The sequence below is a fragment of the Cupressus sempervirens genome, chromosome 2, assembly GCF_028749045.1.
Source record: "Cupressus sempervirens isolate cs-2001-9-10 chromosome 2, ASM2874904v1, whole genome shotgun sequence".
Classification (NCBI taxonomy): Eukaryota; Viridiplantae; Streptophyta; class Pinopsida; order Cupressales; family Cupressaceae; genus Cupressus; species Cupressus sempervirens.
The window spans coordinates 404,217,342-404,242,817 of NC_143119.1; the positions used below are offsets into that span (position 1 = coordinate 404,217,342).

The following is a 25,476-nucleotide window of genomic DNA, read 5'->3' on the forward strand; positions in this document are numbered from 1 at the left end:
GCTTGTTGACCCTTCAAGCATTCATAATCTTAAGCTTTCTTGCTTTGCATGCCAATTGTAGTCTCTTATGTTCGACCACTGAATGAAATAATACCCTAGATTCCTTGTCTTCCTTAGGTTCTTACACATGACAACCTTTGCTTCTAACTAGCTCTCTCTATAAATAGAGATTTAAGATTTTTTTTGCTTAACCATAATTGTTCATTTTAGGTTTAGGTAGGATATTGATGAAGGTACGCTTTGCTACCACTGACAAAGGTATGCTCTGATACCACTTGATGGGGACACAACCCAAGCACTAAATGGACACAACAAGAAAGGGAAAATTTTATTAACTGTAAAAGTATGCTAGTACACTTAGTGCAGAGAAACAGACTCCAAAACATGCCCTAAGGGCTTACAATAGTATAAATCTGGAGATAAATTCTTCTCCCAATACCTTCTCTCAAACTCCACTCCGAACTGCCTTTTACAATGCTAAAAATGTTCTTAAATAGACCCCGGAGGGTTAAGGATTAGGAATACATTCTAGAAAGTGCTAGTTGGCATCCACCGAACAAATAGAAGGCTCCAGAAGTCACATTAGAAGTCGACACAAAATTAGAAGAATCCAGAAACGGTAACTGAACTTTCGGCAGGCATAACTTTTGAACCGTAGCTCCGATTGACGAATCGTTTACATTTTTGGAAAGCTATCGAAGCGCTCTATAGCCCTATGGACCAGCTTTGCTTGTCCCCCATTTTTTGACCCTATTAGAGGTCATTTAATGCCCCTAACCTGAATTTGAAGCATTCTTAGGAGGTCTCCAAAAATTGAAAAACGGTGATAACTTTCAAACCGTGGGGCCTTTTGACCTGATTCTTTTTCTGGAATGCTCTAAATTACAATAAAAATCTTCAGACCAATTTACACCTTCTAGTTCACCAAAATGATGGCTCAATTACATACTCCTATTTTTTCGACATTTAAATGTATCCCAAGGTGATTAAAAACTCTAACCCAGAACATTGATAGTGGAACTATGAGAGTTGGAACCTTTATTTGACCCAAATGGGTATCCAGAAATGAAAACACATGAAACAGAAACTAAGTCTAAGTACATTTTTTTGGGTGACACAGGATTGCCCTTATACCTCTGGATGCTCCTGCATCAGATATAATGAATCTACCCACTTTTCTATTTGGTTCCTCTAGAAACGTCTTCTACAATCTTCCTTGAATATGCCTCAAAATAGTTTACCTTGAATTCTATGCCACCGGCTCATCGTAGTTATCTTCCGCATGCTCCATACAATTCAAGAAAACAAAATAGTCATCTCAGATTCATCAAGTCTTCAATTTAACATAAATACTAGCACTCGACATCAATATGTTGTCACTTGGCTTCTATACTGCTCTTCCACTTGGCCAACACTAATTTACTCGACAAACACTAAAGTTTATTGATGCTCGACATCAACTAAACTTTACTCGATATATGCTGACAATCACTTGACTTGCATTATTTTTCACCTTTTCTCAGCACCTCTTGTGTGTCACTCAACTTTTGCTAATTTATGCTCAACTTGCACTGATTAATTGACAAGGCTCGACATACACTTTTTATACTTGATCTTCTTATAGTCTTAACTTGAGTAATCTTTCATTTCAGACTTTAAGTAGATAAATAATACACTATAGTATAAATATTTTACTTGGTCTTAGGGCTTCTTTTACATACCAAGTAATTCAACCTTTCTCCAAGTGCTATTGTTATCTCCTCTTTTCAAATCCTCTTCATCAATCAACTAAATGATAGCTTTTAGACTAAAAAGAAATTGTTTGACTAGCAGGTAGCAGGTTTGACATCATTGACAAATAATGATTATTTCATTACAATTTCTTCACTTCAAAATAATCTTATATCAACAATTTCATGCAAAAACAAAACAAACTACAATGTAAAAGGAAACCTTAGTCCCAACAAGATGTCTTGATGAGGCACCAAATCACAAACAAATCTCTTTAAAGAGGAGAAATAGAGAAAGCCACATGGGGAAAAATATATGAAGAAGAATTCTGAAAAACATGAAAGGAAGTAAGGCCTCATTAAGACCCCCCAAGGATAACTTCCTTCACCCCAAGCATGTTGCACAATTAAAGATAGTGTGATCAACTGTCTGATGAAGTGCATGTGGATCTCAATATGCTTAGTATGTTGATGCTCCATTGGGTTACAAGAAATTTGAATGATACTCTAATTTTTTTACCAAAGCATAGTGGGAATATCAAGAGGAGACCCAAACTCAGTCATTGACTATCGAAGCCATAAAATCTCCTAACTAGCTAACACTGCTACTCAATACTTGGCCTCAATAGATGATAATGCAATAGAGACCTTGTGATGGGACCATATCCAAGATAGGAAATGAAGCTAGAAGTAAACTTACTATCATCAACAACACCAACACAATCTAAATCAATAAAGCCAACAATGTGTTGGGATCATGTAGTGTAGTGAGTGCCAAAATGTGTAGTACTCTGAGTGTGCCTCAAAATACATTTGGATTTCTACCAATGGATCTCATGAGGATCATGGGAAAACTAAGAAATAAGGCCAACTACAAAGAAAAGATCGGGATGAGTGCATGTTAGGTACAACAAAGTGCCAACCAACTACCAGTATAAAGTGGGATCCACAAAAGCAACATTACAAATGGTAGACAAAACAAGAGTAGGCTTACAATCAAGAATGTTGAATCAGTGAAGCATATCATGAGCATACTTCTGCTGATAGATGGAAATGCCATTAGAAGTCTGAGTAACTTATAGGCCAAAAATAGTGCAAAAGATTGAGATCTATCATCTCAAATTGCTTCATCAATGCTCTTTGAACACTCTAAATCATGGAGGATGAGATTTCTATAATTATGAGATCATCAACATAGATCACAAGTATCACAATATCAACCCCCTGCCACTAAATATACAATGTGTGATCAAAATGATAGCATGTGGAGAGTGAAGAAAGTAAGAATGAGTCTTTCTTCTCATACCAAGTTCGAGGGGCTTGTTTGAGACCATATATTGAACATCAAAGCCTACAAAATAAAGAAGAAGATTCTTGCACAACTCCCTAAGGCTTCTCCATATAGATCTCCTCATGAAGATCCTTATGCAGGGATGCACTCTTCACATCCATCTCATAGATTGGCGATTCTTGTGAAGTTGCTAATGAAATTACAAAGTGAATGGAATTCATCTTGGCAATAGGGGCAAAGGTCTTGGAGTAATCAATACCCTCTACCTATGAGAATGTCTTCACAACAAGACATGCCTTATATTTCAATAGAGCCATCTACGACATACTTGGTATGGTACACCTACTTGCACCAAACCAACTTTATCTCTTTTGGAAGAGAATAAAGATCCAAAGTAATATTATTCATCAATGAAATATACTCTTTGTCCATAGCCAAATCCCTTTTGGGTGTCTTGTCACCTCTAAAAACATATGGGGATATGCATAAATAGCGCTGACTTAAAAGACTAGAACTAGATGTCTAAGCTTGAGTATGGCATGTATTGAAAGGAACACCTACTAAAGAACCAACTACCTCAACCATGACTCATGCCCACCTGAGAAAAGGTGGAGAAATTGGTGGTGGGAGTGGGTCATTGTCTACATCATCCTTAATAGATGAAGAGGGAAGAGTAGGAAATAAGGAGGAATTCAGTGAGGAAGAATATGGAAGAGGAAAGCACTCATCTAACTGGACATCTCACCAAAACAAGACCTCCCTAGAATCAAGATCAAACAACTTATACACCTTCACATCTTCATAGTAGCCAAAAAATACGAGTGGTTGATTCTTCTTCTGAACATAGATTTCCTTTGAGCATCGATAATAAAAGTCCATGCTTCACTACCAAAAACTCAGAATCTAGAACCATTGACGTTGGCATGAGTGTAATACCCACCTATAGTTTGTTTTATATTATATATGTTGAACTCTTTTAGGCTTATTTCATACATCTATTAGTTTCAAAGATATATGGTATGATGTTATTTCATTACTTGAAAATATCATTTATGATTATATAGCTGATTATATTTCACAGTCGTGTAATGATTATGATTACTTACATGTTAATGTTGCTTTAATGATTATTAGTTAGTAAATATGATTGCTTTCATAATGATGTTAGATGACATGTCTTTAATGATGATTGTTTTACATTCATATTGATGCATTGCTATATTTGAGCATTTGATGAGTTGACTCATGATTTATTATGGTACTTACCCCATACTTGCATGTGTATGGTGTGTGTGTCTATTTTACTTTTCTATGTGACATGTCTGATGTGGTTAAGGGAGGGAGTAGTAGTCACCTACTAGTCAAGATCTACATGATGTACCACTCCCTGTCATTTCCTATCTAGATTAGTTTTCTATATGTGTGTGTGTGTGTACATGCCTGTCTTTTATTCAAGTTGCAAGCACCGTGCATCGACTTCCCTAAATTGCCAAGATGAGCATGCCCTATCACGATAACTCAGCGGTAAGAATGAGAAGACAATGATTAGGTCTAATCCTAGCCATAGCCTAAACACTTGTCCTGCAAAGAGGACTCGCATTTGACTCTCTACCCTTTTTTTAAACTTGCAAGTTTGTCTTTGCATGTGTTGTTTGAGTTTGGATTTTGAAAGGTTTTGCTAATGTGGATTTGACTGTTATTTATTTGGTAAAAGGTTTAATTGTGATATTTAGATTAATCAAATAATATTAAAATTATTAAATATTATTTAAATAGAAGGAAGAATGATTATATCAAGATATTTAATTAATTAGAAAATTAAATTAATTAAATATTTATTTATTTATTTATTTAAAAGACTTGATTTAAAAAGTCTAAATGTGAAAGTTGGAAAAAGGATAAATTAAAATATTAAAGACTAAATATTAATTTATCATGAATATTTGATCAATGATAGTAAGATTAGAGTTGTGCATAATTAGTGGGATTTAATTATTATTATTGATTAAACTAATTATATGCATTTTAATTGTACATTAATTAATAAAACTAAAATAAGATTTTTGAGTGAGAAATAAGTTATTTAATTTAAAAGAAAGGATATTTATTTATTTTATTATAATAAGATAAATCTATTTTGTGAAAAGTTCAATATGCCCTCGCCTCTTGCCCTATTCTCTATTCTAAGCTTTCTTCATTCCTATAATTACTAACTCTCTCTATGCAGCCTATTTTTCCTGTGGGATAACTCTGAGATCGATAATTATTTATGAATCTATCCCAAACATCTCTGAGACTGTATTATAGTTACCCAGCCTACAAATTTCCCACATTCCTACTTCCCCCCTAACTGCTTCCTGACTATCTAATCTTTCTCTTTCCCGAGAGCACAATTAGTATAGTTTTTAACCTAATGCTGGCAAGGTACTAAGTATAAACATATAAAGAACTGTTTATGTATTTATATATGTAAAGCATTGACATATATATGGAGATATCCTTATATACGCCATCTAAGGTTGTATGAAGAGATTTTCCATGTATGTGTGAAAGAATCATAGACATATATATGCTCTATTCTTCATATGACCAGTAACTATACACGCCCCATTTTGGAACCCTTCCTTTTTTCCCAATCTATCCTTATCCCAACCCAAACCCACAAATAACATCAATTTATTGAATAGTTAACTAAACATAACAGCCCTTTTGCCCCTACATTCCTAATATTCTTAATGTTTTTCTAACAATACTAATACGGGTTTCTATGGAAGTTTCTCTTGCTCTTTCTTTATGATGATGCCTATAGGTTATGGAATGAACTAAAGAAAGTAGAACACATTTAGTTGAAGATGATCTACCAGATGCCCTCCTTCATTTGAAGACAAATTGTTAAATCCCATGTAACGAAATATACTAGTATTAAAGTTCCATGTAAAGAAATAAAGGGAACGTCAATATATCATTGTAAATTGATGAAACTCCTCAAGGAGGACTAAATTCTCATATAAAAGCAAGGGTATGCCCCGACGACATCTGTAAGTTTTTAGGACTTTTGTCTCGGGCAAGACTGGAGGTTTTCTTCCCCTTTCTTTCCTACCAGTGCCCATTTGAATAGAGGAGCTGTAAAATCTTTATTAATAAAATATAATCAAAGGCTTTAGCCGTTTATTGATAAAAAAAAAAAAAAATCTATTTTGTGAAAAGAAAGTAAATAATATGTATTTATCTAATATTAAAAGAAAGGGGGGAAAAGTAGAAATTGTGTATTTCTTTTATTAAAAAATAAATAAAGTGACTTTATTTTTTTATTTTTTAAATATAAGAAAATAAAGAAAAACTATTATTTTATTTTAGTTGAGTTACCTTCTTTTGTAAGTTTACTTATTTTAGAAACTTTAGTTTTATTAGTTTTAATTTTATTTATTTATTTTTTGTTAAGAGGTCATTCTAGTCTTTTTGAGGAAGAAGATTTTTGGAGAATAATAAGATAATTTAGAACAAAGATTTTAGGAGACAAGTTACAGGTTGCATTCAGATTTTGAAGTAAAATATTATTTTTCAAAGCTTGGGAGCAAAGTCTACAATTGAGTTTTCTTCTTCTTCTTAACAAATCAACTTGGTGTTTGAAGGTAGGGGTTTTAAAATATCTTTGCAATTTCAGTTGGAAAGTTTGTATTCTTTGTGTTTTCCCAATTATGAATAAATTTGTTTGTAGTTACTTGTGTGTCAGTTTGAGGGTTTCAAACATGTGATTTTGCTATAACTTTTATTTAATATATTTTGTCAAAAAAGGAAAGATACTTTTAAACATCCATTTGGATTTTTTAATACATATAAATCATATATGATTTTTTTGTATAGACATGGTCAAATATTGACTGCAATGCTAAAACTAGGCCTATTTGAACTTGATTTTTCAATTAGAGGCACACGAACAATCACTTATAGCTTTTGCAAAATATATATTTAGGAAAATGTCTTCTTTGTGATTGTAAATAAGTCTATTATGAATAATTTTCTTGCTTTTCATGAAGAGCCAACAACTCAAACAAAAGTTATGTTATTTCTTCTAAACTGGTAACCTTCAAATTTGAATAGTGCTACTAGGAAGATTCATATTTAACACTATTCAAATGAACTTCTTTGTAGGACTGGTAATAATGAAAAATGTGTGAACTTAAATTATCTTTCCATCAATATAGGTTTCAAATCTATATCATTCCATATGAAATTATAACATTTAAATTACCAACTAATTTACATAAAGAAAATGCATAAAAACTCACTGTTATGAACTTTGAAAATATTTTAACTTTATTGTTAAATATTGTCCATTTAAAATATAATAATAATTAATTCTAAGCTTATTAGATAATTAACATACTGAATTTATCTACACTTATAAACCCTTTATATAATCAGACAAAACTTTTGAAAATAATATAATCCAAATCATTTGATGGAACCATGTAGTAATTGATGTGGGTTTATTTGAGGTTTTGTGATTTTTTTTTGTGATGAATTTTAAAATTTTTGATGTAATATTTTCTTTTGTGATGTCTTTTATGTGAACCATTTAGCTGGTCAAACTAGGATGTGCACTGGAGGCATCTTTTAAGATTTCTTTTATGATGGTTATTTGACTAGATGTCACAATGTACTTTATGATTCAAAATTGAGGCTTATGTTTATGAGATTTATTTGGTGAGCATATATGATGACTTGGGTTTTGAGAACCAAATTATTTTTGGGTTTCCTATTTAGGAATCAAGTTTTATCTTTATGGGTGTTGTGGTATTGGACACAATTGTGGTTTATGTGCTTAAGGGAGGTTGTCTAGGTACGTGTCTTTGGGAGTGACTTGCAATAGGGGTCTGGGACCCAAAGTGGTCAATACCAGGTTAACCTATTGTAAGTTGTGTAATAAGTGATAACATAGTAATTAAAATATCTTGCCTAGCCCTTTTTCCTTGAGATAAATTAAAAGATAAGTTAGAGATGTGTCGCAACCATGCCTTGATTGCTTGTATAGGCTAAGGATGGAAATGGGATGATACCTAGTGGAAGGCATGATTATTTTTTGCAAATTTATGAAAGGGTATTCTGGTTCCGCATGTGTCATGTTAAGGGTCTTGGGTCCAGAGTGACCAATCCAAAATAACTTAATGCTTGAGGGTCTGAGGTCTAATGAGAGACCAGTCCAGGGTAACTCAAGTACTTTGACCATGTGATGACACTCCCTGGTATGTAGCCCACATGTCCTCCATAGATTTTGTATTTGCCTCTAGTGGTGTAGTTATTGGTGTTGTACTTATTGTTGGTGTTTACTTTCTTTGATGGTGATTGGTGATTCATGGTGATTATACTTTTGACATGTGGTTTTTGACTTGAGGTGGATATCTTTCATGGACTTTATCTTGTGATTTTGGTAATTGATTTACACTTGGTTTATGCGTGATATTTTGTTAGGTGGCTTTGGTTTTGGATTGAGTGATTATTCTATTGGATTATTTTATCTTGTTGAGTAGTGTGTGTTACCTTTGAGGTAGTCTTAGCTATTAGGATTCCTTGCCTAGGAATGTTTTATGGTTTAATTTTTCATATGTGGATCATCCATTATCTTCCCTGTATGGTGGGAGTGGAAGCCTAACTAGGTAACCATACGGTCAAGAGGTAGTGTCTTCTTACCATTTGGGTCTCCCTCAGATTGACAAATGTTGGATGCTCATGGATGCAGTTGTACCTTTATCATTCTCATTCTTATTTTAGAGACTTGTATTTAGTTGATGTATGTATGATATCATGTATCTTGTATTTTGATGTAATTGTATTTATTCTTGCATACCCTACAACATGTGTAGTGGATGTTATTCGTTAAATGTATTTGATTATATTCATGCATGTGCTTAAGATATTACTATGATATATTTTTATGATTATGAACATTATACTTAAGACTTAAAAAATTAATAAAAAATTTTAAATGTGACTCAACGTGAAGGAACCCTTGAGGAATGAAATCTATATTATAATTGCGTGTGCAACTACTGTCTTTGTGTATATTGCTTCCACACTGTTACTTTGATGTTGTATAAACTTTAGAAAATAATAGTTTAGTAAACTTTGTAACATATTAGTTTTATTTCTTTTGGGTTCTTGTTAGTAAACAGATTTGTCTTTGCACAAAATGATTACAAAAATGACTCAAGAATGCCCAAAATGAAGACACAATAATGTACCAATAGTTGGATCGCTTTGTCATTGGATTGAGCAAGTGCCCTTTGAATTTTATAGGGTATAGCTCCCTAATTAGATATGTAAAGAATGAGATTTACAATGCTTTTTACCTAAAAGTGAAGGCTACCCTCACTATTCTTGGATAGCGAGAAAATAACTAAACAACAACTAATAGAAATAGAAAAGATGAAACAGACAACTTGTCTAACATATGCACAATATAATTATCCAACATTAGAAAGACACTTCAACAGTTCAATATCAATTCAATACTGATTTGACAATGAATAATCCAAAGAAAACTTTCTCATTCCAAAAATAATCCTCTTCAGGTACAATGCTAGAAAACTAAAACATAACATAGCTATTAAAACTTTAAATAGAAGTTCACAATCTAATATCCATCAAGAACTGCTAACCCTATACATTCTAAATCCCCCTTATATGCAATGCACAGTTTGCCTGCTTAGAAAAAGAAAAACCCCCTTTCTTCCAAAGTTCCCCCACTAAATAAACTTCTCAAGAGCTTTATTCAATTTCATAACTGATTATTGGAAATAATCATAACTTAAATCTCGTTTCTTTTTATCATTGTTCACAATCACTTTTCTTTATACATTTTTTTTTTATAGCATAAAGTCTTTATAAAAATTATAATTAAGATTTTATGGATATCATTTTATAATTTTTATAAGAAGACTTGGACATGTGGCATTTATTGGTGATGAAATGTTGTCATCATTTCAGAATTGTCATGACAGTTTTGATAGTCCACTCCAATGCCAAAAACATTTGATCCGTACCAAATCTGACAAAACCATTTGGGGAATATTTAGAAGACTAGGACTACTAAAGCATATCCAAGAATCAACCAAATCCAATAGTTAGATTAAAATTTATGACCTCGAAATATGACTAATTTTCTAGTGATCTGCATTCTGTGACTGTTAGTGTTGATTCGATAGTACAACACTCAGAAACCCATAAATTTTGATCCATAATGAATCTAATAAAAATATTTGGAGAAGATTTAGAGAATTAGATTTGGAAAAAAAATTCTAAAATTCAGCCCGACCCAACTGTCGAATTGAGAGATATGCCCCCCAAAATATGACTAATTTTCTGTGATCTGCATTTTATGACTGTTAGTGCTGATTTGACAGTGTTGTGAATAGTCGTATGTATCTCACAAATTCAGACTCATTTTGAAAATTGCTCCTGGCCAAATTTAGAAAATTAGGTTTACTCACACATATCCAAAATTGAACATGATCCAATGGTGGATTTGAAAGTTATGACTCCCATACAAAGACCGAATTTTCAGGTTTTAGAAAACCTGTAATAGTTGTTAAAACTGAATCTTTGAATTGTTGAACCTCTTGAACCACTAAATTACACCCATAATCATGTCTCTGAGTTGAACTCTAAATTTGAAGTTGAACTTTAAACTAGGATATTTGAATCTGCATATCAAAGTCTAACTTGGATCTGCATTTGAACTTCAAACTGTTGAGCCATATCGAATCAATGAATCCATTTGAAATGCATATTGAATCTTTGTACCCTTTGTACCCTCTGAACCATTTGAACCTATTGAAAGCTGACCAGTGAATTCTGAATTCACATTCCAAGTTTGAAAATAGTGTACATCTGAAAATGAAGTTGGAATTTGGGCTCTGTAGACTCAAATTCTAAACCATTGAATCACTAGAATTTGTTCAATAGGTACAACAGGTTTAGAACCACTTTGTACCATATGAACTTGTTTTCTTAATCTCAAGTTTTGGCATATGTGTTACTAGATGTGTTGTTATAACAATCAATCTAAACATTGCCTTCTTGAAACAAGACTCCATAAAGCATTTTTCAACACAGATCAAGGGAGACTAAGAGGGAAAATATGAAAAAAGTTATCAAGGGGGCCAAGTTATCAAGTTTTAAAATTGGGGTTAAAACACCAATTAATAGTTCTCGAGTGGGGTGTTACAATGAGACCAAGCTTCCTCATGAGTCATATGTTGTACTGCATTGTGGGGCATCTAATTCTAAATATCACAATTGACTGCTTTAGCCCAAAATGAAGACTGCATATCCTATTATTGAATCATGTAATTTTCCATCTCTCGTAGTGTTCCATTCTTTCTCTCAGCAACACCATTCTGTCGAGGGATATGAGGAGTTGTAAACTAATGTAGTAAACCATGCTCAATACAAGATTATTCAAATGCCTAATTCACACAATTGACCCATTATTTGTGCATATCCATCTAAGACAAAAATGAAATTGGATTTCCACAAATGTCTTAAAGATTCAAAAGAAATCAAATACATTGAATTTATACCCATGTACGCCTAGAGCAGTCATCATTGAAGGTGAGCACATAGCGAGCCCTTGATAAAGAAATGACATAAGATCATTGTGGACCAACTCCAATGGTTCCTTAGCACATGTGGCTATTCCCATAGAAAATGGATCTCAATGATGCTTGCCAAGAACACATCCACGACAAACACCATCAATGTAAGATATCTGTGGTAGCCTAATAAAATGTGTCTGTGTACTTGTATGTTGTAAATATTTGTAGTTGACATGTCCCAATCACTCATGCCAAAGCTTTCTCACTAAGTTTGCATGAGCAATAAGAGAAGAACCCAAATTGTCTAAACTCTAAAAAACATCAAATCGATATAAGTGAGACTGAGGATCAACATTGCCTATAGCAATAACTAAATCAAGATCATGAAAGTCACCAATCACCACATCATGTGGTGAGAAAACAACTATCTTACTAGAGCTAGAATGGAAAATCTAATAAAATGAAAGGAGATTCGTCAAAATGTCAAGAATAAGAGGTACATCTTGAAGAGAACCACCATCCAAGGAAATTGAACCTGAATTAAGAACTAGGAGTTATGTTGAGTCACCAATGATAATAAATGAAGTATAATTGTAGACAAGTGTAGTGACCAAATCTTTTGAATGTGTCATATGATGTGAAGCACTAGAATTAATGATCCATGAAGATCTCGAAGATAAGGCTCGTACATGAAGAAAATGACCTTTCCTTGTGGTAGGACACTTAGGTGGGGAGATATGATGTTGTTGCATGGATTCCTCTAAAGCCTCTAACTATTTCCAACACCTATAAACTATATGTCCTTCCTTGCCACATAAAATTATGATCACTTGTGAACTTCTTAGTCTTGGAGGAAGACTCACTAGACGTAGAAGAATGAACCTGTTTAGGATTGGATTATGGTTTTTAAGTAGACTTTAAAGTTGACTTGGAGGAATACTCATTGCTAGCTGAATCTCTCTTGGGCTTTAGTTTCTGCTTCGAATTCTCCTTGGATGATTGAGAAACCAATTCTTTGTTCAATGATCCTCGGAGAGATTAAAACTAAGATGGACTTGCATGGTCATGAATTAAATGATTAGAAACACCTCAAATGTAGACATTGTAAATTTTAGACCCAAAGCATTCATGGTGGAATATAAATTCAAAGAGAAGATTTGAAAAGGACTTTGAATCTTTGAAAGAATTAAATAGATGCACTATATGTTAGTCTTATTCTTACCACAACCTTGTAAAATAGATTAGATAGGTTTGAATTTCATTAAGAAATCCTCAATGGAGGGAAATGAATCAGGAACCAAGGAAGTCAACTTTGCCTCAATATTCAATGATATGAACTCATTTATGGTGCCAAAAATTCCCTCAAACTATGTCCATATAGCCCGAGGGGTGAGACAACCACTGAGATAAAAGAGTAGACTATTAGTGACATGCCAAAATAACAAATCCATAACCTAATTCATGTTGTTTCTATGTTGCATGGCCTCAAAAGAACATGTCAATTGAGGTTGAACCTCATCCAAATATGACAAGTATTGTCATACAAGCTTTCTAGAGATGATAATTGTGTAGAGTAAGAGTCTCAGTAGAAGATGAATCTGTCATACTGAACTATACCTCAATTACTCTAATATTGTTTGATTATTATAAATGATCTTTTAGAAATAGATAGAAGATGCAAAAGGGAAATTTTTTTTGTGTTTATAGATTTATTTTCCTAATATGAATGACAGAAAGCTAGAAAGAAACACCCCCCACAATTCAAGAAACCAAATCCTAATAGAATCAGAAAGTTGCAAGAGTAAGAAAGAGAAAAAATTGATTATGACAAACACTTATGTACTCAGAGGAATATATGATGAAAATAACCAAAGATCTGGATAGGGCATTGCAAGATCTTTCCAATGCCTTTTTGTTGGCCCAAATTGGATCTGAAACACAAAAGATATGTTATAAGTAAAAAGGGGGGGGGGGGGGGGGTTAGGTTCTCTAAATCCAATGGTGAGGTTCATGTGTGCTTAAAGTGCTCCAAAAAAAAAACCCCTCTAGATCCAACCAAAAACATGAAAAACAAAAAAAAATGCCTTCAACTGCAACTTTGTTCAAAATGGACAAACTATGAATGAAAATGGGGGTTTTTGGGCTCTCTAAATCCAACAGTGAGGTCCATTTGGACTCAAAGTGCACCAAGAAAATAACAGCCCTTTAGATCCCAAAAAAAGGGGTATTTGAAACCTTCAACTTGTGAAATCTTCAAAACAGGAATACAAAGCTGTAGATCTAGGCTTTGATACCATGTAGAAGTTGGTAAGAACAACTTCACAGAACCCACAAGAACTCCTACAAGAAAATGAACTTGTCAGAAGGAAGAATGAGAGAAAGGAGAGAAGAGTGGCTCTAAAAGATTGAAATGCATTCAAGAGAGAAAATAATGAGTGAATGTCTTACAAAATACAAGGAGATCATCCTTATTAAAGGAGATCAAGCCATCTCAAAAAGGAAACCCTAAAGTAGCCCTAAAGAGATAATGTGACATTTAATAAGTGAGAATAATTATTAAATGTCAACCTAATAAAGTGAAATATTAAGAGTGGATAAAAGGTAAAAAACCTTTTACTCTAACAATGTATAAGTGACATTTCATTGTTGGAGATTGACATACATGCGACAGAGTAAAACCAATTGTTAAAATATTGAGCATGATGTACTCTTCTATATCCTTATTCTTCATTTTAATGTCTATTCTATTTTTGATAATGTGTTCTAGTTGACTATGTTTCATGTTAATATTAGTTATAGTGATGATCATGGCCTCAATCTTATGTATTCAAAACTCCTTGATGTGGAACTAGATGCATATGGTTGTAGATTAGAGTTGGTATACATTTTTAGTTAATTTTTATGTTTTGGGAGAAGCTCTTTGATTGACATCTAAGCTTATAATCTAGAATCTATGTTGATTAGTTCCTTTTCCCATACAATAGAATCTTTGCACCATTGGTCTAATACTTTTACGTCTTTAACAATTGTCCAACTTCCAATGAACAACTACATTCAATAAAACAATGCCTACATCATCTAGTTTCTTCAACTTTTAGTTTGACATATTTGCTCCTCTTAACTGAGACACTATAGGCAAAGTGGTAATTCTATGGATCAACATCTTCATTTTTAAATTGACATCTATATGCAGCTTGGTATCTTTTCCTGCCTTGGCATCTTCACTTTATTTTTGTTTTTATCTTGATTTCAAAGAGTTTGTATTTGGTACTTGCTTCCTTGATAATTGTTAGATGGTTTGATACTTTATTAAATGAATATTACATGCTTAATCATCATATGAACACATTCCTCCTAGTGTTTAAAATGAACCTTTACTCAAAGAGATTTTAAGGATCAATCTATCATTAGTCAAGAGCTATTTTCAACATTGCATCTTGTAATTTGTTAGGTGTTATATGATCTCATGTTGGGTGATATTGAGAACATGTGTATTCTATTTCAAGTGCAAATTTGGGTTGTCTTGGAACCCTTGGAAGTGTGTGCAGACTTCTTACATCGGTTATGAAATGGCCATTGTCATGTTATAATTGTTAATGCATTCACATTATGCTACACACTTGTAATTATAATAATAGAAACAAATATTTATGCATGTTTTGCCCTTTGTTCTTAGGGTTCCTTGGCAATACATTATATTAAGGTTTTTGGGTCACCTATGTTTTCCACTATATGGAATGCTTGGACAAAAGTCAAATAATTATTTAGAAATATGAAGGTTTAATTTTATCTCTATCATGATATGTCCATAACATATCTTTATGGTGGAATATGGTGCTTATTAAGAATTTGTTCATTTTGCCTAAGATTTGTCATAAAAAAATTGGAATTCCTTCAAGGTATAGTACTTGCAAGATATTCTAGTTAATAATAATGTGAAGGATCAAAGATCAAATGATGGAAGACTTTGGTATCCCTTTCACAAATTAAGAACTTATTCTATGATTAAAAAAGGTGTGAGGGATTCATTCTTTGGGCAAGTAATTTATAAATCAATCCTCCATAGAAAAATTAGATGGAAAGATGGTACTAAGACTCAAGATATGAAAATAAAAAATTATATTCTATGGTAATGGGATTGAGGGAGATCTATAGCTAAACTTTTATTGGAATTTCAATTGTTTTAATACTAAATGGTCTACAAGTCTCCTTTATGCCTGGCATGACCATGTGGAACTCAATAAATCCTATTTTTGTTGGCTTTTGTTGCATAAAAACTTGTCATTGGTCATGTTTTACACTCTCATGCTATGACTACTGAAATTTGTGATATTAGTCTTGAGTCCAAGAATTTTGAGCATCTATTTTTTTAATGCAAATGCACAATTACTATATAGTTTCATTTCTTTGTTCTTCTTGTCAAGTGATATGATTCTTGTGTTTTTTCTTGGCATGAAATTCTTTTTGCATATGTTGATGCATCTAATATGGAATTTAATTTTTTCAACTTATTTTCTCTAACGAGATTTTAATTTGGAAGAAGAGTAATATAAACATTTTTTAGGGTATTAGGAGGCATCTTACTGAGTTCAAATGTGAGCCAACCTTCCTTTCTATTATGTTGTGGGTCTCAATTTTTTTGAAGATTTGTATGTATTGATTTGTGTTTTGGCTCAAGGAGAAAATCACTATTACTTGAAAAAAAGAGATCAAATCAATTTTATTCCCTCATGGAAGGACTAACTTGAATAAACAAGAATTGGAACTGCTTAGGAAATTTATGGAGGACAAGAGGATCCTTAAAAAATCAATTGAATGTGAAGGCATTGATAAGATGAAAACAAGAAAACAACTTACATGTTTAGAAATATATCCCAATCTAACTTCACCTCCACTTAGCACCTATGATAGTGATATAAGTGAATTTAGTAATGGTTTCATTAGAGCATAATATTAATTTCCCTTAATCTTTTTTGTCCTATAGTAGCTTATGTATGTGATGTAGCTATAGACTCTTCATCTTTCTTATTTTGATGAATGATACTTGTTGATACTATTTAGAGTTGGTGCTCCTCAAAATATACTCTCTATTTCATTAAACTATTGTTAATGAAAAAAAACATTTATCACATATCCTTTTATTTCATGATGAAAAATTCTCTCAAGTCAAGCGATGATCACATGCCTTCATCATGACTCTAATGGATTAACATGTTTTGATTTGTTCCATAAACTAATATGCCTTGCATTACTCATCTCATCCCCTTGCTAGGATAGGGAAGTTTCACTATTCATAGATGTTTAAGATGAGAATATATTTTGTAGGTCATAATTTTGTTGGAAACCCCTTCTAAAATCTTCTCAATAGGATATGTTCATAATTATGTTATTGACCACACTCATTTAATAACATGTTGATTCTTATATTTATTTACATGGATGGACATTTCAGATATTATTGGTTATCGTTTAATTCTTTTGTGGTTGATATGTACTTTTTTTTTTTGGGTGTTGAAACCTTATAATTAACCTAGGTGTAATTCAATTTTCTTTTTCTTAAAGCCCTATTTTTCGTCCACATGCCAATTTATTTTCATTCCGGTTAAAATCTTATAAAGGGTTTCTTTTAGTGTGGAGGATAAACATCTTAATACCATGTGTAGTGCATATATATCAAGTCAACAAATCATATCTTTCTTCAATATAATGCTTAGTATCGAAGGCTTAAATTCCTTAGTGCTTATTACTAGCCCATTGTTATGTGACAACAAGTACAATGAATAGTAAAATAAAGAAACAACTCTAAGAAACTTACTTTGCCAACCCATTTTGAGTGTACAAAAAATCTAATGCAACCGATTTTAAAATACTTAGAATAAAATACAATAAAAATTACAATCTCTTCTTTTAAAATTTTAATTATCCTTAATACAATACTAATTTTTTTACTATCGACATAAAAGATTATGTCATCACATATCATTTATCTATTTTTGAAAAATCTTATAAACTATCTAAAAGTAACTCCTAAAAAATTTCCAGACTTAAAAAACTATTTACAAATTTTAAACTTTTCATACTGAGCTCTTATGAAAAATTGAATACCGGCCGAGTAGTTTTACGAGCCCCCACGTGAGTGATAAAATCGTTTAAGCAATCACATCAAGAAGGGTCGAATGGTGTATTTCCATGAAAAATAAAATCCCTGACCTGATAGGTGGAGAGTCCCCTGTAAACGAATTTATTTGAAGTTAGGGCGTGAGTTTGAAAATGATGTCCCCCGGAGAATCTCTGGAAAATGGCGCGATCTCTGCGGAGGGGCGGATGCTCTTAAGAAAACAACGTTATGGATCTGCTGTTTACGGGTAGCGACTCTGTTATATTACTTCGTCGTAAAAAATTCTTCTTGGGAATCGTTTCGCGAGTCCTTTTTCGTTGTAATTTTTAATCTTTTTGTGCTTTCGTACATTGCCTCTGCATATTGTTCAGTACGTCAACTGAAAAGCGTTGTTTGTCGTTCCATTGAGTTTTTTAATTCTTTCATGCTTAATGATGTACAAAATGAAAGGTTAAGCCTCATTTAACCAAAGGCGTGCAGTGTTTAAGGAGCAATGTATGTTATCATTAAACTTCAGTTAGATTTGTGAATGACATTCAAATTGTGCGAGTATCATATCCTAATTTTGCTTGGGCGATAAATTTGGTGAAGAAGCGAACAAACCAATTATGTTAAAAACATTGCTGTGCTGCAGTTTGAGACATTACACTGTGGGTAATATGATTGATTTGTGCTGTTAGATATGTACGGCTAAATCAACCTTTCATTTTCCATTTTTAAAAACAGTTATGCTGAGGTCAAGATAGATTTCCCCCATTATCAAATAGCTTATGAGCTCCAATTTAGTTATAAAATTGACTTCATCTGGAAGTAAGACCAGTTTAAAATGATTCTGAAAAAGAACACATTTTCTTAAATTAACTTGAAACGACATCGTGGAGTTCTATGCTCGAATAATTAAGAGTACAATCTAGAGTCCTGCGTTTGTTTCTCCTTGTGAAGACTTACAGAGGATGCACGTTTTGTTGGAGTCTTCAAAAGACATTTCCGAGCTCGCTCACTTCTTGATTTGTTATCAAGAATCCTCACTTACCTTGATAAATATTCTCACCCACTTCTGATTTCATCAACTTGTATTCAGAAGCTCATTGACATCATTGGTTAACATGGATAACCATGGGCCAAAATTACGATGAAAGAGGGTTTCGATTGTAGGAAGAAAACCTGGATGAAACAAAACATTAAGTGGTTGAGCATATGGAACACTAAGTTACAGGAATGTCCTATTACTAGTGTGGAAATAAAGATGTTGTTGCCATAGCAAAATTTCAGACTGCCACATGGATTAATCATATGGGTCAGAAAATGCTCACTATATCAAAGTGTTCAACCAACCTATGAACATGGTGATAAAGCTTACTTAGGGGCCGCTATTAAAGGGAAGTATAGGGTGTTAGTAACTCAATTGATGACAGGTTCACATCATCTCAGATGTGAGACGGATAAATGGAAAAGGCCCAAAGAGGAGTAGGAAGAGAGGACTTGCAGGTTCTGCAAGACAGTTGCGATTGAGACTGAATGGCACGTTATCATTGAGTGCACAATCTATGAAGACATCTAGGCTCAGTACAAAATCATCTTGAAGGCTGACAACATTCACAATTTATTTGAGGAGGATATAATCGGGCAGATTGCTAGTTTGATTGTCAAGATTCATAGCAGGAGATCAGATATGGAAAAGAATATGGAGTCAGTTTAAGAATGTGATCCATGGTCCCTTAGACTGATCAGTCTCGTGGACATCATTAAAAATCTTCATTCATTCATTTCTTACTTGTATTTACCATTGGCCATAAATTCACAGCATCCATCTTTTGTTGCATTTCTTACTTATATTTACCATTCGACAGAAACTCGCAACATCCATCTTCATTGTTGTCTTTGTTTTCCATAAACATTTATTAAGGGCATTTCTTCTAGATATTTCTCATTTGCCTGATTTTCAACCGTTGATTCAAGATAGTTTTATGGACTTACCCTAGCTCTTTACATATATTCCCAGACCTGTCAATAGGTCAGTTTTGCAGATGCCTGTTTATGAATATGCTATATGCAAGGAAGCCTTTTTGTGTACGTTTTCAGTTTTTTGGACTTGGGGTGCTATTGACATGTCAGAGCTCAATGTAACAAAGATCTAGTTCTCTATTTGCCTATGTCAAAATGTTCTACAGAAACACTAGGCCAGCTCCCATACACCTATGAACATGGTGATAAAGCTTACTTAGGGGCAGCTATTAAAGGGAAGTATAGGGTGTTAGTGACTCAATTGATGACAGGTTCACATCATCTCAGATGTGAGACAGATAAATGGAAAAGGCCCAAAGAGGAGTAGGAAGAGAGGACTTGCAGGTTCTGCAAGACAGTTGTGATTGAGACTGAATGACACTTTATCATTGAGTGCACAATCTACGAAGACATCTAGGCTCAGTACAAAATCATCTCGAAGGCTGACAACATTCACAATCTATTTGAGGAGGATATAATCAGGCAGATTGCTAGTTTGATTGTCAATATTCATAGCAGGAGATCAGACATGGAAAAGAATATGGAGTCAGTTTAAGTGTGATCCATGGTCCCTTAGACTGATCAGTCTTGTGGACATCATTAAAAATCTTCATTCATTCATTTCTTACTTGTATTTACCATTGGCCATAAATTTGCAGCATCCATCTTCATTGTTGCATTTCTTACTTATATTCACCATTCGACAGAAACTCACAATATCCATCTTCATTGTTGTCTTTGTTTTCCATAAACATTTATTAAGGGCATTTGTTCTAGATATTTCTCATTTGCCTGATTTTCAGCCGTTGATTTCAAGATAGTTTTATGGACTTACCGTAGCTCTTTACACATATTCCCAGACCTGCCAATGGGTCAGTTTTGCAGATGCTTGTTTATGAATATGCTATATGCAAGGAAGCCTTTTTGTGTACGTTTTCAGTTTTTTGGACTTAGGGTGCTATTGACATGTCAGAGCTCAATGTAACAAAGATCTAGTTCTCTATTTGCCTATGTCAAAATGGTCTACAGAAACACTAGGCCAGCTCCCATGCAACTGCTTAGCTTATCTTGGCCAACAATTATCTTTGTAAGGAGCAATTTGTGGAGCCAGTGACTCCATGGATATTTAATTTGGTTGCTTATTTTAAAGAAGTCATCTTAAATTCTATTTTTAAAATAAAATTAGTAATAGTATTTTTGCAGTTAAATTTTAGAGAAAAATTGGAAGCAAGTAAAAAGGAGGGAAAAAAACTTGTGGAGCCACATAGCATTTCTGCAATAACAAGTTGGTGCTTATTTCCAGCCCCACTTTATTCCAAAGCTTATTTTCAATTCCTAACCCCATGTCCTCGTTGTTAATGTTTTGACCAGAATTTAAGATAAACAACAAACAATCAGAAAACAAACAATAAGACACAGTATTAATCTTCGGAAAACCCTCCACCTTGAGGGGAAAATACCAGTCATACCCAAAAATATTTCTTTTATTAAATAATAGAGGTCTGAGTACAATGCTTCCAACTGAATACTGCAAACTCTTCGACTCATTACATATACCAAAATTGACTCCATAGACTATCTACAGTTGCTATATAGAATAACCTAACTCAACAAACATTCACTCACACAAAGCAACGGTATATTATATATACAATGGTGGGGCTCTTAAACAACGTATCTCCTCAAGACTTGAACCAAGAGAGGCTTTATATTATAACCGGAAGTCTCTTCATTTTCCAAATGCGCGTCTCTTCATATTTCTAAATGTGAGTATATAGAAGAGCACCATTACTGGTAATCAAGATATCTCCTGCAACTACCAAACTTTCAACTCCCTCTTAGCAAAGGAGATATCATTCTCAGATTGTCATGTCATGGAGTCTCGCAACACGACAGTCACAATGGCTACACCCATTGTGAAGGAATCTCTCAATGTGAATGAATCATAGAGTCGCTCAACATGATGTTCACCATGGTTACTCTCGTGTGTGAAAACACAAACTCTCATCACAGATTCACTCAACCTGATGTCATCATGCAGTCTCTCAACATGACCTCCACTATGGCTACTCCCATGAATGGAAAGACCAACAAGGGCTTTCACCTCAAATTTCTATGTCTCAAATAAAAATGCATTACAAGGGCTTTCACATCAAATTTCGTTCTCAAAATGTATCACAATGTCTTTTACCTTAAATTTCTCTGTCTTAGAGAAAAATGCATTACAAGGGCTTTCACCTCAAATTTCTCCTTTTCAGAGAAAAATGCATTACAAGGGCTTTCACCTCAAATTTCTCCCTTTCATAGAAAAATGCACTACAAGAGCTTTCACCTCAAAATTCTCCCTCTCAAAGAAAAATGCATTATAGCACATAATAAGAGTAATTGATACTGGCACTCTCTCTCAACAAAGACCCCCTCTCAGCAAGGGCAACATTCTCACAGCTTAGATTATCACAATAAATTACAATTGACTCCAATGTTCAACCAAAGAAGGAGCTTTCAAAGCCACACTGCTTCATGAGCTTGCTGATCCTCTACAAAGGACTTGGCACTTCCCATCTGTCGCTCAAGCTGCCTCTGAATCTCTAACTCAATGCAAAGAAATAACCCACAGATTGCAGTCATATCTAGATACAATACCATTGTCTGCAAATTCTTGCCTACAACTAGCAACAAACATCTTCAAAAATACTTAGTCTTCAATAGCTGATCTTTGGCTTGTCTGTTCAGTTCTTCAACAAACTTTGTTGACTTTTCAAGACCTAATAATTTAGGATATGCAACTTTATCGGCCACAAGATCCCTACCAACAGTCTTCCCAAGCTCTTGAGATGACTTGGTAACATCAAGAATGTCATCAACAACCTGGAATGAGATGACTTGCAAACATCCTCAGCCTCTCAATTTGTTCTTCAGATTGCACCAATCACTACAGACACTTCCAATAAAGCAGCCATTTTACGTACATGAATGAACTCAAGCAGGTCAAAACCCACATTAGGAACACCCCCATTGTTAATATCCAAAACCTGTCCTACAACTAGCCCTTCTGAACTAATTGCCTTGCCTAACTCAGAAATAAACCTCAACACCTTACCTGCCTCAACCTCTTTCATGCTGGAGGTAATATGCTCAAATGCAAATGCCGATAGTCCATCCCCTGCCAACACAACAACATCCTCACCAAAAACCTTCTGATTTGTATGTTTTCCTCAATCACTTTGACCTGTTTGTGGTCACTCGTTGGATATCAATAAATCTTATATTTACCTTCATGATTAAGTGGCATGATGTGAATAATCTCTACTGCACAAGTATCTGGCATAGTTGAGTCTGTAGATCCACCAACGAGCTCAAAAGCAGCAAGGCAAAAAATGGGTTTAATGTATTTTCACTCAGCTAGGAGAGAGTACCTCATGCTTCGTGTTGTTTTTCAGGGTACCTGAGGCTTACACACTTGTCTAGGGCCTCATTGATGACATCAACCTTGGTGACCATGAAATGTTCAAATGTGACAACCTTATCTTCATTTTGTTTCTCGTTTTCGTTCACAACTTGTAAACGACTTCAGACTCGGAATTTTTTTTTCATTAATTGGGTTACCACATGATGTGTCCATGCAATCACCCTGAGTTTCAACCTATTCAAAATGACACCAATAGCTATACATGGCTCCACTCTTAAGAACGAATAGATTCTTTGTCACAGAAAATAATTTCATGAACTTTATTCTCCCCGTGAAAATTCTGATGAGGTGCCCCAAAATCTCCAATCGATCTCCATATTCATCTCCTTCTCATCTCCTTCTATTGTTGAAAGATTGATAAATTTGATTACCACTCCCGAAGTTCAAATCTGAAACATCCAATACACTATGCAACCCCATTCTTAAGCATAATTAGAATTTGGGTTGATTGCCAGTGTCGGCCACCATTCTCTGATTTGGGGACCCATCTTCAAAACACACACATAGAACAAAAAATGTCCTCCCTTCTTGATGTGAAAAAAATGATTTCCTCAAACAACTTTGCCGCTTGAACAAATCTGAACTAGATCTTGCTTGAATCTGGTTCTGATACCATGTTAATGTTTTGAAAAACATCAGAAAAGAAGCAATAAGATACAGTATTTATCCTAGGAAAACCTTCCAACTTGAGAGGAAAAACACCCAATCACACCCAAAACTATCTCTTTTATTGAATAATAGAAGTCTGAGTACAATGCTTCCAACTGAAAACTGTAAACTCTTCAACTTATTACATATATCAGAGTTGACTCCATAGACTATCTGTAGTTGCTTTATACATTAATCCAACTCAGCAAGCATTCACTCACACAAAGCAATGAAATATTATATAGACAATGCCAAGGCTCCTGAAAAATGTAACTCCTCAAGACTTGAGCCGAGAGGCTCCTTATATTATAACCGGAAATCTCTTCATTTTCTAAATGTGTCTCTTCATATTTCCAAATGCATGTCTCTTCATATTTTCAAACACGAGTGTATGAAAGAGCACTATTGCAGGTAATTAGTATATCTCTTGCAGCTACCAACCTTTAACCCCCATGTAGTATACGGAGGAATTTCAGTCTTAAAAGCCGTTTTCTTGAAAACTTGACTACTGCAGGATTGTTTGGTAAAGTTAAAATTCCTTCCAATTTGCTTTATTACATGTTGAAAGAAATAATTTGCCTCCGGTGTAATTCTATTTGGCAAAAATGAAAGACAAATATGTAATATAACCCTGATGTAATTTTTGGAGAATGTTTGCAAGTTTTGAAAAAAACCAGATGGGGGCGAATATTTGAAAAAACCTTCAATCCTGAAAACAACATGTTGAATGCTGGAAAAAAACTATGATCAGAGACCCACAACAAGAATCACTCGATTGCTCAGAAAACTTTTTGGAGTTTCCTCAAATTTTTATTGAAAAGGGTATATGCAAAAAATTCAAACCTGCTCTGGTACCATGTACTGATAATTTTATGATTGATTATAAAAACAAAGTTACATTGTAGAGGCAGTTACATTACGATGTTTTCAAATGAAACAAACGTAAACTGAAGTCCAAAATAGAAACTAACTAAAGAAACTAAATACTAACCAAATGTTCGTAAATGGCCATTAAATAATAAAATATTACTTTAATAGTTTGTTAATTAATCTGATTAGGTTTCCACAATCCATTAGACTTTTTAATCTTTTGCTTCATTTGATTGTGTTCGGTTTTTTAGCATCAACGTTTCGGATCACACTCTGTGATCCATCATCAGGATGAGAGAATGCAAGAATGAAAAAGTGTGATCCGAAACATTGATGCTAAAAAAACGAACATCCTTGCATTCTTGCATTCTCTCATCCTGATGATGGATCACAGAGTGTGATCCGAAACGTTGATGCTAAAAAAACGAACACAATCAAATCCAGAAGCAAAAGATTAAAAAGTTTGTTAATTGTTTCATATATTATTCACCATTAGAGAGGAGCAGAAATAGAAGATATTGCATTGGAAAGATTGAGTGAACTGATATGCATTTAAAAACAAGTAGTTCACCATAAACACTCCATTAAGCTCAATACGTATGGTATGAAAATAAGAAAAATTACAACATGCAGACCTGAAATATGGATAGATGAAGGCAGGTTCCAGGCAATAGTGATCAGCAATAACACAAATTGATGCCCTCCAAACTACAGGACTGCTGGGCAAAAACTTAATCCTTTCTTCTTAT

The 25,476-nt window shown here is 33.8% G+C and overlaps 1 protein-coding gene and 1 pseudogene across 3 annotated transcripts in view; one reads left to right on the plus strand and one right to left on the minus strand.

The window, feature by feature from the left end:
- The first annotated feature begins 17,744 nt into the window (after window positions 1–17,744).
- The window catches only part of LOC149572837 (zinc transporter), a 148,549-nt gene continuing 140,817 nt past the window's right edge, over window positions 17,745–25,476 (plus strand). For all 3 annotated transcript variants that reach the window (XR_016359985.1, XR_016359986.1, XM_089813912.1), the window contains exon 1: window positions 17,745–17,983. Coding sequence is in view for 1 of the 3 variants with exons in the window: in XM_089813912.1 (XP_089670038.1) it covers window positions 17,889–17,983 (95 nt within the window). In the remaining 2 variants the exon portion in view is untranslated. The remainder of the gene's footprint in view (window positions 17,984–25,476) is intronic.
- On the minus strand, window positions 22,426–23,334 carry LOC149572838 (heterodimeric geranylgeranyl pyrophosphate synthase large subunit 1, chloroplastic-like; annotated as a pseudogene).